Below are 14,530 nucleotides of genomic sequence, written 5' to 3'. Positions count from 1 at the left end.
AAGATCCAGAAAGTTTACTCCCAAAAGTAGTTTAAGAAAGTAATGGTCTTTGTTGTACAGGCTGACACAATGAAGGTTAAGATGGCAAAAAGCCCCTGAGAGTCGTACAGTCAGACAAAAGACTGCTCAGAATCCCAGTCTATTTGACTGGCTGCCAAATGTACACCATATAAGTACTTTTGGATGGTAGTGACCAAGTTCTCAAAACACACACACACACACACACACACACACACACTCTGAAGAATATCAGAACACTTACATTTCAAAGACACAGGAAGAGAAATGCAAGTTTCCCCTAGAAAGCCTTTTGTTTTTTTGAAGTCAGAATTCTGAAAAGATGTTTTTATCAAGCCAGCTTTTTCTAACTTAACTGCATATGCAATAAAAGAGTCCTATCTTAGTCATTTTTAGGGCAAGATTTTCTTTAAGTCCCAAGTAAGTAAGCACTTGTAAATGTAAATTTTGTATGTACATAAACCTGGCCAGGATATCCGTTGGAGGCTGGAAATCTGTTGTTCCTTTTTCTTTTGTATTGAAAGCTAAGTTCCCCATTCTGAGTTCAATTTGTGAAGATCACTTTTATTTTGACAAACTCTATTAAAGTAGCCAATTCAAGGAAGACAGGTTAGTCTTCCACCTAATTACCCAGTCCAACTTTACTCAGTGTCTTTCACCTGAGCAAAGTCTCCCCAGTCTTTCAACTGAGGATAAACCACACAGTGTCTAAACTGGGCAAGATCTTCCCAGTGTCTTTTAAGTGAGGCTAACCCACTTGAGCAAAAGTCTTCCCAGTGTTTTTCTACTGAGGATAAGCTCTCAGTGTTTAAACTGAGTAAAAATCTTCCCAGTGTCTTTCACTGAGGGTGACCCAGGTACTTCTTCTTGAAACCAAGTTTCAAGGATAACCTACTACTCAAGAGAAGAGTTTAACACCACTGAATAAAACTTAGGATCATCAACCAAAACTGGAGATCCAAGAACCAGGAGATACTCACCCAAATTCGTCTGGACACTCTGAGAAAGCGGACAGGCCCAAGAAGCCTCTGCTGGCGCCAGGACTCTGGATCCTCATAGAGTTCAGGCAAAGAAGAAAAGTCTGCTCTGGGCCCCTTCATTGGTTGCCAAGACTGCTGACTGAAAAATATGCACAACCCAAAAGGAGGATTATGTTTTATTTGGCAGATTTTCTGAGGACTTAAGCCCAGAACACAGCCCGTCAGATCACTCTGAGGAACTGCTCAGAAGACCTAAGGGAGGAGTCAACCAAAACCAGGTAGTCAGAACATCAAAAGATTACTATTAATTAAAGAAAACTAGACATCTCAAGTTAAGGACTTTAGCACTTTTCTATGTATGAGAAGATGAAAGAATCTGGGCTCCGTGAAATCATTCCTTTGAGATGCACCTTAACTCTAGAATCAGTACCCTGTTTTTCTCCATCCCGAATCCCCTCAAGGTGCTCAGTTGAGGGTTCCTGCTTTGACGTCTGACTTGATGACTGCAACATCCTTTGTCTACGGATATGGCAGGGAATATTTTTCATCCACGGGTAAGAAATTGAGGAGAAAATTAACATAATTCAAGACATAAAACCATTACAATATTAAAAATTCCCAAATGTCAAACAAACATAAGTACCCTTGACCTGTAAAATGGAAGATGCCAAAGAAGGGGAAAAAAGAAACACTAAAGAAAATGTAGAAAATAAAGCATAAAATAAGATGGCAGAAATCAATAACAGTAGAACAATAATTAAATAAATCAAGATAAATGTTATCATAAGATTTTTAAATTTCAAAAAAAAACCCCATCAAACAAAACATATTGAAAATAAAGTCATAGAGAAAATTTAGAGAGCAAATATGAATGCAAAGAAGACCTGTTAGGTAGTTAGTGAGACGTTAGCAGCAAGGAGGTGACAGTGGTGGGAAAGACAAGAAGAAATTGAGTCACACGCAGCCACCTGGGGACCCTCCCTTGACTCCACCCAGAACGGGAGAAACTATGGTCGGGTGGTGGGCAGCTTATCCTGATAAAGAGAGGCACAGCAACACCAGGGGACTTCTCCAGGCTGTGCATGCCCAGACCAGACAGGCGCATAACCTACAGTAAATCCAAACTCATTATACCATAATTACAATAAATTACATGTGGTTTTGCCCCTCACCCCACCCAGTAGGAATCTCTTGGGGATTCAAGGATGAGAGCATGTGCAGCAGAAAGCTTGTTACATAGCTCAGGACTGTCAATCAAATAATGATCCTTGTCACTCACCCCCACCTCTCTGCAAAATGCTCCTTAAAAGCACTCGTAAGCCTTTCTAGGAATGTGCTTTCAATTTGCAGAAACAGTACACCCATCCCCCCCCACCCTGAGAGTGTACCTTTGCTTCGATATACTTTGCTTTGGGCCTGCTTCACTTCGCTGAAATAGCCTGTTCTCAGAAACAGCCTGCTCTTTCTCTCTCCTCTCTCTCCCTCTCTGAGAGTGTACCTATGCTTAAATAAACTTTGCTTTGTGCTTAAGCTTAACATGGTAGTTTGCGATCCTTTGCTTACTATCATGGAACCAAGATAGCTGGTCCAGGCCTTCCACTGACCTCCTCGGTTGAAGCTATTTTGTTACAAAGCATGTCCACATGGTGACAGACCTAAGTCTAAATTTTGATAAAAGGTTGAATTAAGGTGAGAATATCATATGGGAGGAAAAGACTGTAGGAAAAATAGTAGATGTAGGAGATATGTTTGTGAAAGTGCACATTCATGGCAATATAGCCAAATAAACTCACATGCTCACGTTCCCACTAAAACTGTATAAAATTATGACCAAGAAGCAGAGAATACACATTATTGTAAAGCCCTCATGGGGCATTAAGACATATTTACCATGTGAATCCTTCAGTGAATCTTGTGTTACTGCTAAGGGATAGAAAGTGGTGTCATAAGGGAATTTTGTGTAAGACTCAAAGCTCCCTTTCTATATGGTTCAGGCTGGACTTGAAGCTTCAGGGGCCTGGGAGGATGGGGCAGGAAAGGCAAGGCACACTCAGAAAAGAGAATACATACATAACACACTAGGAATATCTGAAGAGGCTGCTCAAGACCTGGCTCAGCCCCAAGGGTTTGACTCCTAGTCCTACTCTTCACCCTACAGCCCGTTAGGGTCAGGACCTTGGCTCCCCTAACCCATTCCTAGCTTCCGGGTATAGAATGAGTGCACGTCTGAATGTTAATGTTCTCTCAAAATTTACATGTTGAAATCCTACCTCTTAAAGATAGGAGGCGGGGCCATGCAAAAGTGCTTATGAGCTTTCATGAATGGGATTAGTGCCTTATAAAAGAGACTCCAGAGATATCTCTAGCCTCCTCCCATCATATGAGGATACAGAGAGAAGGCTCCAGCTGTGAACCAGGAAGAGAGCTCTCACTACGAGGTGGCCATACTGGTGACTTGATCTTGGGCTTCCCAGCCTCCAGAACTGTAATAATAAATGTCTGTTGTTTTTAATCTACCCAGTCTATGGTATATTGTTATAGCAGCCTTAATGGATTAAGACCACATATTTCAAAATTTATCTGGAGAGTGGGGACTGTCTTATCGTTGCAAACTAAGAAGTTGGGTTGAGACAACATATGAAAGATTTTTTTTTAAGTAGAAAATTATGGATTATTGGATTTGAAAGTACTAGATTGGTTAAGGAAAATGAGTACGTGTGTGTGTGCGTGTTTGCAGTGTGTCCCAAAAGTTTTTGTGCAGTTTAAAGATTTACTAACTCCAGAATTATAAACACTATAAACTTACAAAAACATCATTTGAAGGTTTAACTGTTACCAGATGCAAGTCTGTGTGCCTGATGCACAGTGAGGCTAAATACTGAAACATCAGAATTTGGAGCAGAGAAAGGTTTACACAGTGCCATGCAAGAAGACACGTGGCTCATGCCCAGGAAAAACCCCAAACTTCCTGAAGGCTTTCAGCAAAGCCTTTTTAAAGGCAAGGTGAGGGAGGGGCATGGCTAATTGTTGCAAATATCTTGGTGTTGGATCCTTTGTTCTAGCAGCTGGCCAGATGGGTCAGATCCTGGTCAGGTCACGTGTTCCTGTAAACCTCCAACAAAACAATTATTATTCTCTGTTCTGCAACTTTTTATCTCCATGAATGGGCTCTTAAAAGTCAGAGCCTTAGCAATAGGCTATCCTGTATATTTCAGGCTATAGGCAACATTGTTTTCCAAAAAGTGCAGAGCCAGCCTGGGTCACAGGGATGGACAGAGTTAGCTCCGGCAACAAAGCATAAAGATTAAAGTAAAGAAGATCTAATGTGGAGTCAGATTTGTTCTTCCCTATTACATAACTATTTATCATTCTTTCATACTTATGAATTTTGAAAAATAAATTATTTTAATTTTTGTGTGTAGTTCCCTCTGATAGAAAATGAGGCAAAACATACACTATTCACAATTCACAAAACTAAATAAGTGTAAAAGAAATTCAAGTTCTATCCCTGGGTTTACACAAGACACAAACATGATGTGGGAAAGTTGGAGCTGAGGACAAAGGAAATCCTGAGTAAAAATGTCTGTGAAACAGCCAGTCTTCCAGGGTCAGCTTAAGATGTTCAAGAGTTATCAAATTGGTGGGCCTCAAGTAAAGGTCTCTAATGGATGAAGGAACCAGGTTCCAGATGCAATGAACAGAAAATTGGCTAAGGTCTCTCTGACAGGATGAGAGTAGTTGGAAGGAGGGATCTGGAAGCCCCAGGAGGGTGCAGGTGTCTGTGGGTCTGGATGGGAAGGCGGGGCAGTGATTCAGCCTGTTTCTCTTATTGCCCCTCCCCCACACTCAGGAGCCCTTTGTGACAAGGCCACAGCTCTGTGATGCAGGCCTGGGGTTCTGCCATCAAGTGAACTCCCAGTGCTCTGTTGCCTGAGGGCAGCAATGCAATTCAGAAGATGGAGAATCTCTTTTCTTCGAAAAACATTGTTGCTATCTGGCTGAGATGCAGCCCAACTTCCTGGGTGATTAATATCATCCTTGGGTTCCTGTGTGGACTGGTGCTCTTCCTAATGTTACTCCCCTGCTTCCAGAGTAATCCATTCTTAGCACCACCTAGGAAACATAGAAACATCAGGAAGGTAAGAAACCTTTGGCTTAATCCCAGCAGAGATTATCTCTTTTTTTCTTATTCTTGTTTCCACTTTTCTAAACCACCTAGAGAGACTCCTGAGATGGGAACTCTCAGAAAAGTATAGAACATCATCCTTCTAGGGAAAAGCCAGGCCAGAGAGGGGTTAGAGTGGGCATGAGGATTTCTAGCCTAAGATCGTAGACCAGGAGTTCAGGTATGGTAGAGGGCTCCAGGGCAAGTCCCAAATGCAGTGACTAATAATGGTCAAGGACTGGATTACTAAGAGTTCAATCTCTGCAGGAAGGCTGACCCCTGAGCCCTGGTTCACCAGCCACCTACCCACAGCGGGTGTCACAAGTGAGACCTTCCTCTGTGTTGGGGCTGAGCCCCTGAGAGCCTGAGAGAAGAGGCTGGAGTGGAGGTCTGGCCTTGGGAAGCAGAATCCTATCTGACAAAGCTCACGTGGACATTTAGGTCTGAGAATGTGTGTGTTTCTTGATCAGAGGAACAGTGACAGAAGAAATCTATGGTGATTAAAACTTAAAAAATCCTTCTTGGGCTTCCCTGGTGGTGCAGTGGTTGAGAGTCCCCCTGCCAATGCAGGGGACGCGGGTTCGTGCCCCGGTCCGGGAAGATCCCACGTGCCACGGAGCGGCTGGGTCTGTGAGCCATGGCCGTTGGGCCTATGCGTCCGGAGCCTGTGCTCCGCAACGGGAGAGGCCACAGCAGTGAGAGGCCCGCGTACCGCAAAAAAAAAAAAAAACCTTTGCACGCTTCAAAGAAGAAAAACTGAAAATATTGTTATCCACTTTAAAAATAAGTAAAAGGGGAAGAAAACCCACAGAGTTTTAGTTAAATGTAGAAAGTCATGTTGTTCATGAACACAGCTTGCCTAGATAGAGGACAGTGAGAGTTGGGTGTTCGCCCCTCATTTTTTCTTCTCTCTCAGCATCAAGTAGAGCTGAAGGGGAGGAGCAGGAGTAGGAAGAAAAGTGGATCTTTGAAAGGTAAGCCTTTGCCATTCAGCCCTGCGCGCCCCCGAGAGTTAGCTTCCATCTCTCCTAACCCTGAGGGCCCAGCTTCACGGTCTCTGAGGATGCCAGTGGCAGAGCTTATTCCTCAGGAAACAGAGCCTGAGCCTAATTAACGTGGAAGCACTTTGCAAAGGACAAACCCTTTTCAAGTGAGACTTACCATCACTGTCAGGGACATGTGGCCTTGGACACTGATACTTGGGCTCCAGAGTCTAATCCTCCAAAGATTTCCCTTAAAGGGCCATTGCACTCAGCCTCCTGAAAGACTCTTAGGCCTCTGCCTTCACCACCATGACCCAGTCTCCTGATTTCCAGCTTGCAGAGATTGCCTGGAAGAACTGGAGGGGACTCACAACCTGGTTTCACTTCTGCAAAGGTAAAGAATCTTTCCCCTTCTCTCCTGGGTCGTCCTTCCTCCCAGAGCCTATAATGTGACCCCAGCCCTGGGAGGGGGAGCCATGGGAGGGCGTGGCTAAGGCCCTAGAGTGAGGGAGAGCAGGAGCTTTATGAAGTCAGTGTGGGGGCAGAGGAGGGTTCTTGGGCTGCAGGTGCCCACCCCTGCCTGTCCTGTCCAGCCATCCTGGCCCCATCTGCTCTCCTACAGCTGCCTGGGGAGGCTTCCTGGCAAGGACAACTTTCATCAGCTCTCATGTCAAGACCCTCCTGGTGAGGCGTGCAAAGCAGTGCCTGCTGGAGCCTGTGGAAGACACTGCTTGAAGGGTCGGGAACCCTGCATGAACACCTCCTGTAGGGTTTCCTTCCTTGATCCAGACACTCGAGAGGTGCTGGAAGCACATATTATACGGTTTGGGGTAAAGCACAGGTGGACCCTACCCCTCAAGGTCCTCAAGGCCATAAATGTCTTTAAGTTGAAAAAGTTCCAACCCTCCACCGTTCTGCAGTTTGCCTCTTCCCCTGCAGCTACCTGTGTGTCTGGGTCCCACTCAACAGTCCAGTTTGCTGAGTTCCTGGAGAAACCTCCTCAGGCTCATTCAGGAGAGAAGGTGAGAACAGAAGAGTCAGTTCCTACCCTGAAGAGGCCTCTCCTTGTCCCCTCAACTGTGTGTAAGGAAATCCAGAGTGCCCTGGGAGCGATTCCATCTGGTGACTGCCATGGGCCCTCAAAGGCTTCTCTGACTGGACAGGAGGGCAGGCCACCTTCTCAGTCCCTCACACTCAGCCTTGTGGGCAGAACCTGGAAGAGTGAGACTGTGGAATGGGTCAAGAGGGACAGCCTAGAGCCAGGTCCAAGTTCAGCAATGGTCAGGAATGAGCCAAGAGAGGAGAGTGGTGGTCAGGCCTCAGGAGACCCCTGCCATAGGGTAACAGTGATGGAGGTGAACTTAGGATCCCAGTCTTTGAGAGGTGAAGAGGCCAGGGAGGCTGTGGAGGCCAAGGAGTCTCCTGCTCTTCAACCACAGTCTCGTGTTATCTTGGAAACCAAAGTGTTGACAAAATCCCAAACCACAAATGTACATATGAGGAGTTTAGAGGTGCCAGGGGCCAGTAAAAGTTTCCTACTACCTAGAATGTCTGTTTTCCAACATCCAGGTGAGCCATGCCTTAACATGGAGGTTGCTAGTGAGTTTAACTCCAAAGTAAAGGTACAGTCAGACAACCAGCTTCAGGACTTTCCCAAACACAGGTTCCCTGCTGCAGACAACTTGGCTTCTCAGGTGCCTCAGTGCCATCCCCAGAGAGTCCCCACCAGAGACAGGTTAGCTTCCCAGGAGCCAAGTGGCCTTATGGAAGCCCAAAGGAGCAACCTAGGGCAGCAGGAGCCCAAAACTTCAAAACTCCAAGACTCATGGAAGAGCCAGAGCAAGATGATTGCCCCTACTTACAAAAGAGAGGACTGTAGGGGGCATAAACCAGGAGAGCATGAAGAAAGGTTTAAAGAATTAGGGACCTCTCAAGCTGGAAGTATGCGCCACCCTGCCCAGGTCAGGGGAATAACGGACTCTATTGGGAGCAGATGTCTCCAGCGCATGCCAGAGAAGAAACATAGCCCTCCAGAAAGCCTCTTCAGAAAAAGGATGAGGCTATTTTTAAAGTGGATTTTCCCCAAGAAAAAAGTCAATGGTCGAGATGCTCTGCAAAAAAAAAAGCCCATATCAGCCACTGCCCGGAGTCACGGATCAGTCAAAAGCAGATCAATCTTGAAGAGTGAGACTGCTGAGGGTCAGGCACGCATGGCAGCTGTTGGACAGATCCTAGAAGAAAAAAGAGCAATTCACCATGGACTTCATGCCACAAAGTTAAATGAACACAAACTGGAATTCCAAGTCCCAGTATGTGGGTGTTTCTGCTACCATAGGCTTACCTCCTACCCAGAGCAAGGGAGAATGATGGGTTATACAGCCTGTAGTCATAAAGCCACCTCCAAGGGCCAGAGTTGTTCTATGAGGGAAAGGAAAGTCAGACACCAACATAGTTTGAAAAGTGTAAGGTTCGAAGATGAGCAGCTGGGCCTAAGGTGCCTCCCATCCTTGCCCCCCAAGAAGGGTTTGTTTCTAGTTAGTACCTGCCAGTATGGGCCAAGGATTCCAGGTGCCCCAGCCCGCCATCAACACTGTCCAAGGCATTGTCATCTTTGGGGAGGTGTCTTGCCTGGTCGACAGTAAAATCCTTCTTTAGTCTTCCCTTTAGTAGGAAAACATGTCTCCAAGTAAAAATTCAGTCCATATAGAGAAAATGATTTTCTCATTAGCACATCCAAGATATTTAGTGTTCCCCAATACATGTATATATATATATTTTTTTTTTCCTAATAAAAGCATAGTGTAATGGCTGCTGTCTGTGCTGTGCACTTTGTCTTCTAGAAGGGATGGGCATGGAGGGAGGTGGACAGTAGCATCACAAGCTTGCTCCTTGTCTCGTGTCCCTTCATTGCACCTTATAATACTGTCATTACACAAACCAAAATTACTCTAACAATGAGACGGGAAAAACCTATGAAACCCACACCCAAGGATCTGGTTCAACCAATCTTTCTCCTTCTTCTATGCTACTTTGAACTTTATGCAACTGTAGTGGATAGGTTTACACGATAGGGCTGGAGATTCCAATTCAGTCTCCAGGAAGTGTCAGAGCCAAGTGGATGGAAGTTTGGGGGGAATAGAGTATGGGCTCTGAGTTCAGAAACAGGAGAAAGCTTGCCCCTGGATCTCTTGGTAGGGAATATACAACATCTGCTCTTAAGAGTTCCTTCTCTCTCTGATGAAGGCTGGGATTGAGATATGCCCTATGAACCCCTTTTAGCTTAGCCATAATAAAATGTACAGCATCACCCTCCCCCACCTCTGTTTTTCCTATACTTTAGAGCAGCAGCAAGGATGGCATTTCCAGCTGTGTGTGTGTAGGTGAGGGGAGTATCAGGGAGGCTGCTGAGGGCTGTGTTGAGTCCAGTCCCATATAAATGAATGGCTATGTTCATGGGTCACCTACCTTCCACTCTATGTTAACCCCAGAGAAGGAGTTTTGGATGAATGGAATAGGGGTGTGACTGTGGGTAGTAACTACCTGATGGTCAAACACTGTGAATTTAGGGTGGGATGTAGGTGTAGAAAAATCACTGGATCCAAGGAAGGAGGCAAAGTGGTACCAGATTCCCATAAATGTGCAGTTCTGAAAGAGCAGCCCCCTGACATACAACCACCATCTAAAGGCCTAAAGGGGAGGAAAAGTTAAGGGTCCAGTAGCTCATCATGGCCCCACCCCAGGGTCTCTACCCTATTCCAACTCTAAGATCACAGACCTAGAGAAACCACCTTTAGGTCAAAACAGAAAGTCAAACTTATAGAAGTAAAGCAAATCAGGGAAGGTTAATCTCTTAATACTATATTTAATAAGCTTACACATCATCTCCTCTTGACTTTTAGAAAGGATAACTTAACAATAGGTGTAAAAGCCAGGACTAGGGAACTTGGGATGTGACTCCTAGTCTGGTGACCTTCACATAAACACATGGCCCAAGGACTGCTCCAGGGGAGAGGTGGGGACTGGCTTGTGATTGTGTAGTAAGCCTTGCCTGTCTCCCAGTCCTTGATCACCCCAGAGCCTGGCAGGTGAAGAAGCAATCAGACAGGATTTGTGGTGGTGTGGAGGTGACCTGTGCAAAGTGGATGGGGCCGGGTGCAATCCAGGAGTGTTCCACTGATCTGCTTCTGGCACAGCTTTTCTTGTCTCCTGACCCCCATCCATATGGAAAAGCAGGGAGATGAGGAAGAATTTCTCTAGAGTGATTTGGTGCTTTCTGCCATGTGCAGGGCGCATGGTGGACACAGCTCCAGGTGGTGTCTTTCTCAGTGTGGAGATTTCTGTTCCAGCTGATGCCCCTGATCCAGATGACAACAGAAATGGACCCCATCCCCCATCCCTGTCAGGCCCCTCAACACGTGGAAATGCTGTGACCTGGGGTGGAGGGGGCAGAGTGAGCACAGGACTGCTCACACCCCTGGTTTCTCCCTGGAGCCAGGCCCTACCTCTGGGCCCCAATTCCCAAGGCAGCCTCCAGAATGGGCACAGCAGTGAGAGTGGAGCCAGGACTTGTGGGAGAGGTCGGTACCCAGAGGAAAGAGTTGACAGGGCTGGGACCTGAGCCTGGCTGCTGCTGGGTCCTCTCAGGGGCACCCAGAAGTGAGTTCTGGGAATATGGGGAAGCTGGACTTGGACCTCTCGGCTCCTGCTGGGAGAGTGCCACAGACAGGTGATGCTGATGGAACAGCAAGAAAACAGAAAGAAGCAAGTCCCTTTGCCCTTCTCTTGCTGCTCCATCTTCCATAAGGTACAGTAAGACAAGAAATTGAGAGACCAAAAGAAAAAAAGAAATGGAGAGACCCAGAGACAATACACAAAGACTTCACAGACACACCTCTCAAGAGAGACTTCTCACGCAAACACCTTTCTCAGAGATCACATACTGAGACCTCACACAGGGACCTCATGTTGCTTCACAGACCCTCAGACAGAAACCTAGCACAGATTTAACAGATTTCCCAGAGATACCTTCCAAAGGGACCTCATACAGAGACTTCACACAGAGATCTCACCCAGAGACAACACACAGAGACTTGGCACAAAGACCTCACAGAGACCTCACATCTATTCTTCAGTATCCATTGACAAGTCTTTCTTAGTGAATAGGAAACCACTTAGCAAACTGGCAACATGATAAATATATCATCAGTTGTGCCCCTCTGAGATCCACCAGACACTCACTGTCAGCATTACTCTAAATGGGGAAATGTTTGAGAAGTTTTGTTCTTTTGTAATGTCACTGCCTCTGAACAAAAGAATTATACATTCCAAATGTAGATTTGCAAATTTCATTGTTAGGTGTTCATTAGCTTGAAAATCACAAATTACATTTTTTTATTTTTATTTATTTTAGAAGAATGAAGAAAATAATGTTTATTTCTTAGAAATGCATGTAGTACTCTATTTTTTATTTTTAAAAATTTTTATTGGAGTATAGTTGATTTACAAATTTGTGTTAGTTTCAGGTGTACAGCAAAGTGAGCCAGTTATACATATACATATGTCCACTTTTTTTAAAGATTCTTTTCCCATATAGGCCATTACAGAGTATTGAGTAGAGTTCCCTGTGCTATACAGTAAGTTATTATTATCTATTTTATATATAGTAGTGTGTATATGTCAATCCCAATCTCCCAATTTATCCTTCCCCCCTTATCTCCTGGTAACCATAAGTTTTCATTTGTACCCTTTTTTTTTAGGAGAATCACAAATTTTAAGCACAACTAGAACACTGTCAGTCTCCAGTGAGGGAAAATATTTGTCCAGTTTTAGTTATCATCCAGTCAAATGGTATCTGGCACATTTTTTACTTTATTGAGGACAAAACTTAAACTTGAGATGGCTTACTTGTTTCCTTTGGAAACATAAGAAAAACCTGCAACAAAGGTACTCTAGGAATGAAATAAACCAAGAAAGAAGCATCCGGACTCACATTCACTTCCCAGAGGGCTGTGTAACTAGCACATTATTTTGCACATAATAGCTTGCATCAGGTTTGTGGGGTTTGCTTTATTTTTTAACAGGCCAATAATCATGTGAGGATTTTTCACAAGTCAAATTTCTGGTTTTAAATTTTACATTCTGGCAAAATTATGCTTCTGAATATTATTTTATTTCTTAAAATGTGGTAATGCCCTAAAATGATATTACACAATCATAACGTTCAGCTAACATACTTAAAAAGATGGGCTATTAAGGCTTCATTCTTAAATAATTCTATGAAATGCACATTTTCTAAGACATGCAGTTAGGATCCATTTTATATTCATTATAGGGTTAACACATTGCTTTAAAAATTTTTGAAGGATTATAAAATATATGACTTAGCCTATGCTTGACATTATACATGTTACCTCATAAAATTACTGAGGGAAGGATACCTGAATATCTGAATTGAAGGTAGTCTACATTTAATCTACATTTGGCTTATAACAATGAATAATGAAAGGCTTTCATTTATTATATATCTCACACTTTCCAAAGGGTACACTTCTAAAAGACTACTGATTTCTCACTGCTAATAAGCAACCTATTGTCCTTGCCTTGGTAAAATCTATTTTAATGACAGCTGGTTGTCTCCCAGATTATCCATTGGTATTACAGCGTCGCGGTCTTTTAAGAGGAGCAGGGCTGACACGAGGACTCTGGGCTTATTTCTACAAGAAATTTAGTTTTTCTATTCTCCTAATTAACAAATGTATAAGTATTAATTTTTCACTTTACTCCCTTACGTCGTTGAATCAGAAAACAATGGGCTGTGGTCACGTATGTCATCTAATACTCTATCAGATCACTTTGTTTTAATAGTGCAGCTTACTCAGGTAACTTTACTGATCCGAACCAAATGGAATCAATTAGGAAAAAGTTCACACAGGAAAATATCCTTTTCAAAGTTGACTATTTTAACACAGTTAAATAAGCGATTATTTTTTAATCCTTTGAGTTAAAATTGTTCAGGGTGGCCAAGAAAGTCTGGAAACATGAAAAATGTCCATAAAAGCACTTTATTACTATAATACGTTGAATGTGTTGCTCCTCATTATTAATTCACAGTTCATTAAGCTGGGCAAAATCACAATGAGCAATGTGCATTAAAGCAAAATTCCCATCAATCATTTTCCATCTGCCATACATTGTGTCAGATGATTTGTGTGTCTAATTTTCATGGAAAAACTTGTACTTTTACTCCAGAATAAGAAATCAAAGGGGATCAATCTATTAAAAAGATATTAATATTCCCAGACTCTGTGGCCTTCAGTATTTTCTTTTTAAGAAGATTCACCTACTGAAAATCTTATAAATATTTTTACCATTTAATATGCCCAGACAAAATGGATACAAAAATTAGATAAAAGAGAAAACAACAAAAACAGATCCCCTTTGTTTTCAAAACATTTGATGTTTACATCAAAATATTTTGTTGAAAATGAAGTGATTTTTAATCTATAGTTAAAAGACACTCTAATGATATTTAGAACATATTACAGATCTGGATTTTTACAAATAGATTTTTATTTAAAACAGGTCTCACACTGGTATCAATAAACCAGGCACTCTAGAACAAAATGTGGAGATGGCAATTATGCGATGACTTTTTAATACTCCGAGGGAAAAAGAGTTTTTCCAAAGTAGTCCATCTACAATATTAACCCTTAAGATCTACTCCCCTTGATAGGTTTCAATATTATTTTCTGTTTTATACACATTTACTTTATAATTAACTCCTACAGGAGGACATTTCTGGAAATGTTCCCAGATATCTACAGCCACACTTTCTGTCATGATCACACCATGGAAAAAGTAGGGAACATCCAGATCCTGATGATCCAGGGGTTTCATAATTACCCCTTTGAGGTCAGTCAGAATTATAATCATTCCCAGAACAGGGTTGGTCTTTACATTTGTGCCCCTAGACATGCAGATTGTAACACTACCCACCCAAAGGCAAGTTGTCTTCCTTACTCAGGTTTGCAGGGGCACCACTCACTGTGGTAGCTAGAAGAGTCCGTTGCCCCCACCCCGGACCTGCATTCTGTACTCTCCACAGACACATCGTACTACAAATATACAAGTGGTGCTGATGAAACTTCCAGAAAGCTATAAAATAATGCATGCCAGGCATGGTAGATGAGGATTTAGAAAATGCTAACATCTTCTCTAGGAAATAAAGGTGACATACCTATGTGGCTTTAAGCATTTTTGTGCATTAGCTGGCCCCCTGGATCTGGGAAACAGCATCTGATTTTAAAGTTTCTCAGCCTCATTCTCTGCAGTGAAATCTGAAGCTCTTCCTTCCTTCTCTGAGTCCAGAAGCTGGAATTGATACA

General features: G+C 43.3%; 1 protein-coding gene and 1 long non-coding RNA gene across 2 annotated transcripts in view; one reads left to right on the top strand and one right to left on the bottom strand.

Annotated features, from left to right (window-relative positions):
* Positions 1-741: 741 nt before the first annotated feature.
* LOC308610569 overlaps positions 742-14,530 on the bottom strand; it is a 29,652-nt gene continuing 15,863 nt past the window's right edge. Inside the window, exon 3 of the long non-coding RNA XR_014014584.1 lies at positions 742-1,137. This is a non-coding gene — a long non-coding RNA (uncharacterized lncRNA). The remainder of the gene's footprint in view (positions 1,138-14,530) is intronic.
* Positions 4,468-13,794, top strand: LOC308610568 (spermatogenesis-associated protein 31A6-like; the record flags this gene model as incomplete). Its single annotated transcript, XM_081259655.1, has 5 exons — positions 4,468-5,137; positions 6,080-6,137; positions 6,480-6,540; positions 6,769-8,745; positions 13,728-13,794. Exons 1-5 carry the CDS (start codon positions 4,955-4,957, stop codon positions 13,792-13,794), a joined length of 2,346 nt encoding a protein of 781 aa, XP_081115781.1. The 5' UTR covers positions 4,468-4,954.

The sequence above is a fragment of the Mesoplodon bidens genome (assembly GCF_964165515.1).
Source record: "Mesoplodon bidens genome assembly, contig: HAP1_SCAFFOLD_1122, whole genome shotgun sequence".
NCBI lineage: Eukaryota > Metazoa > Chordata > Mammalia > Artiodactyla > Ziphiidae > Mesoplodon > Mesoplodon bidens.
Note: the sequence above shows the minus strand (reverse complement) of the source record. Positions and strands in the feature narration are given on the sequence as shown.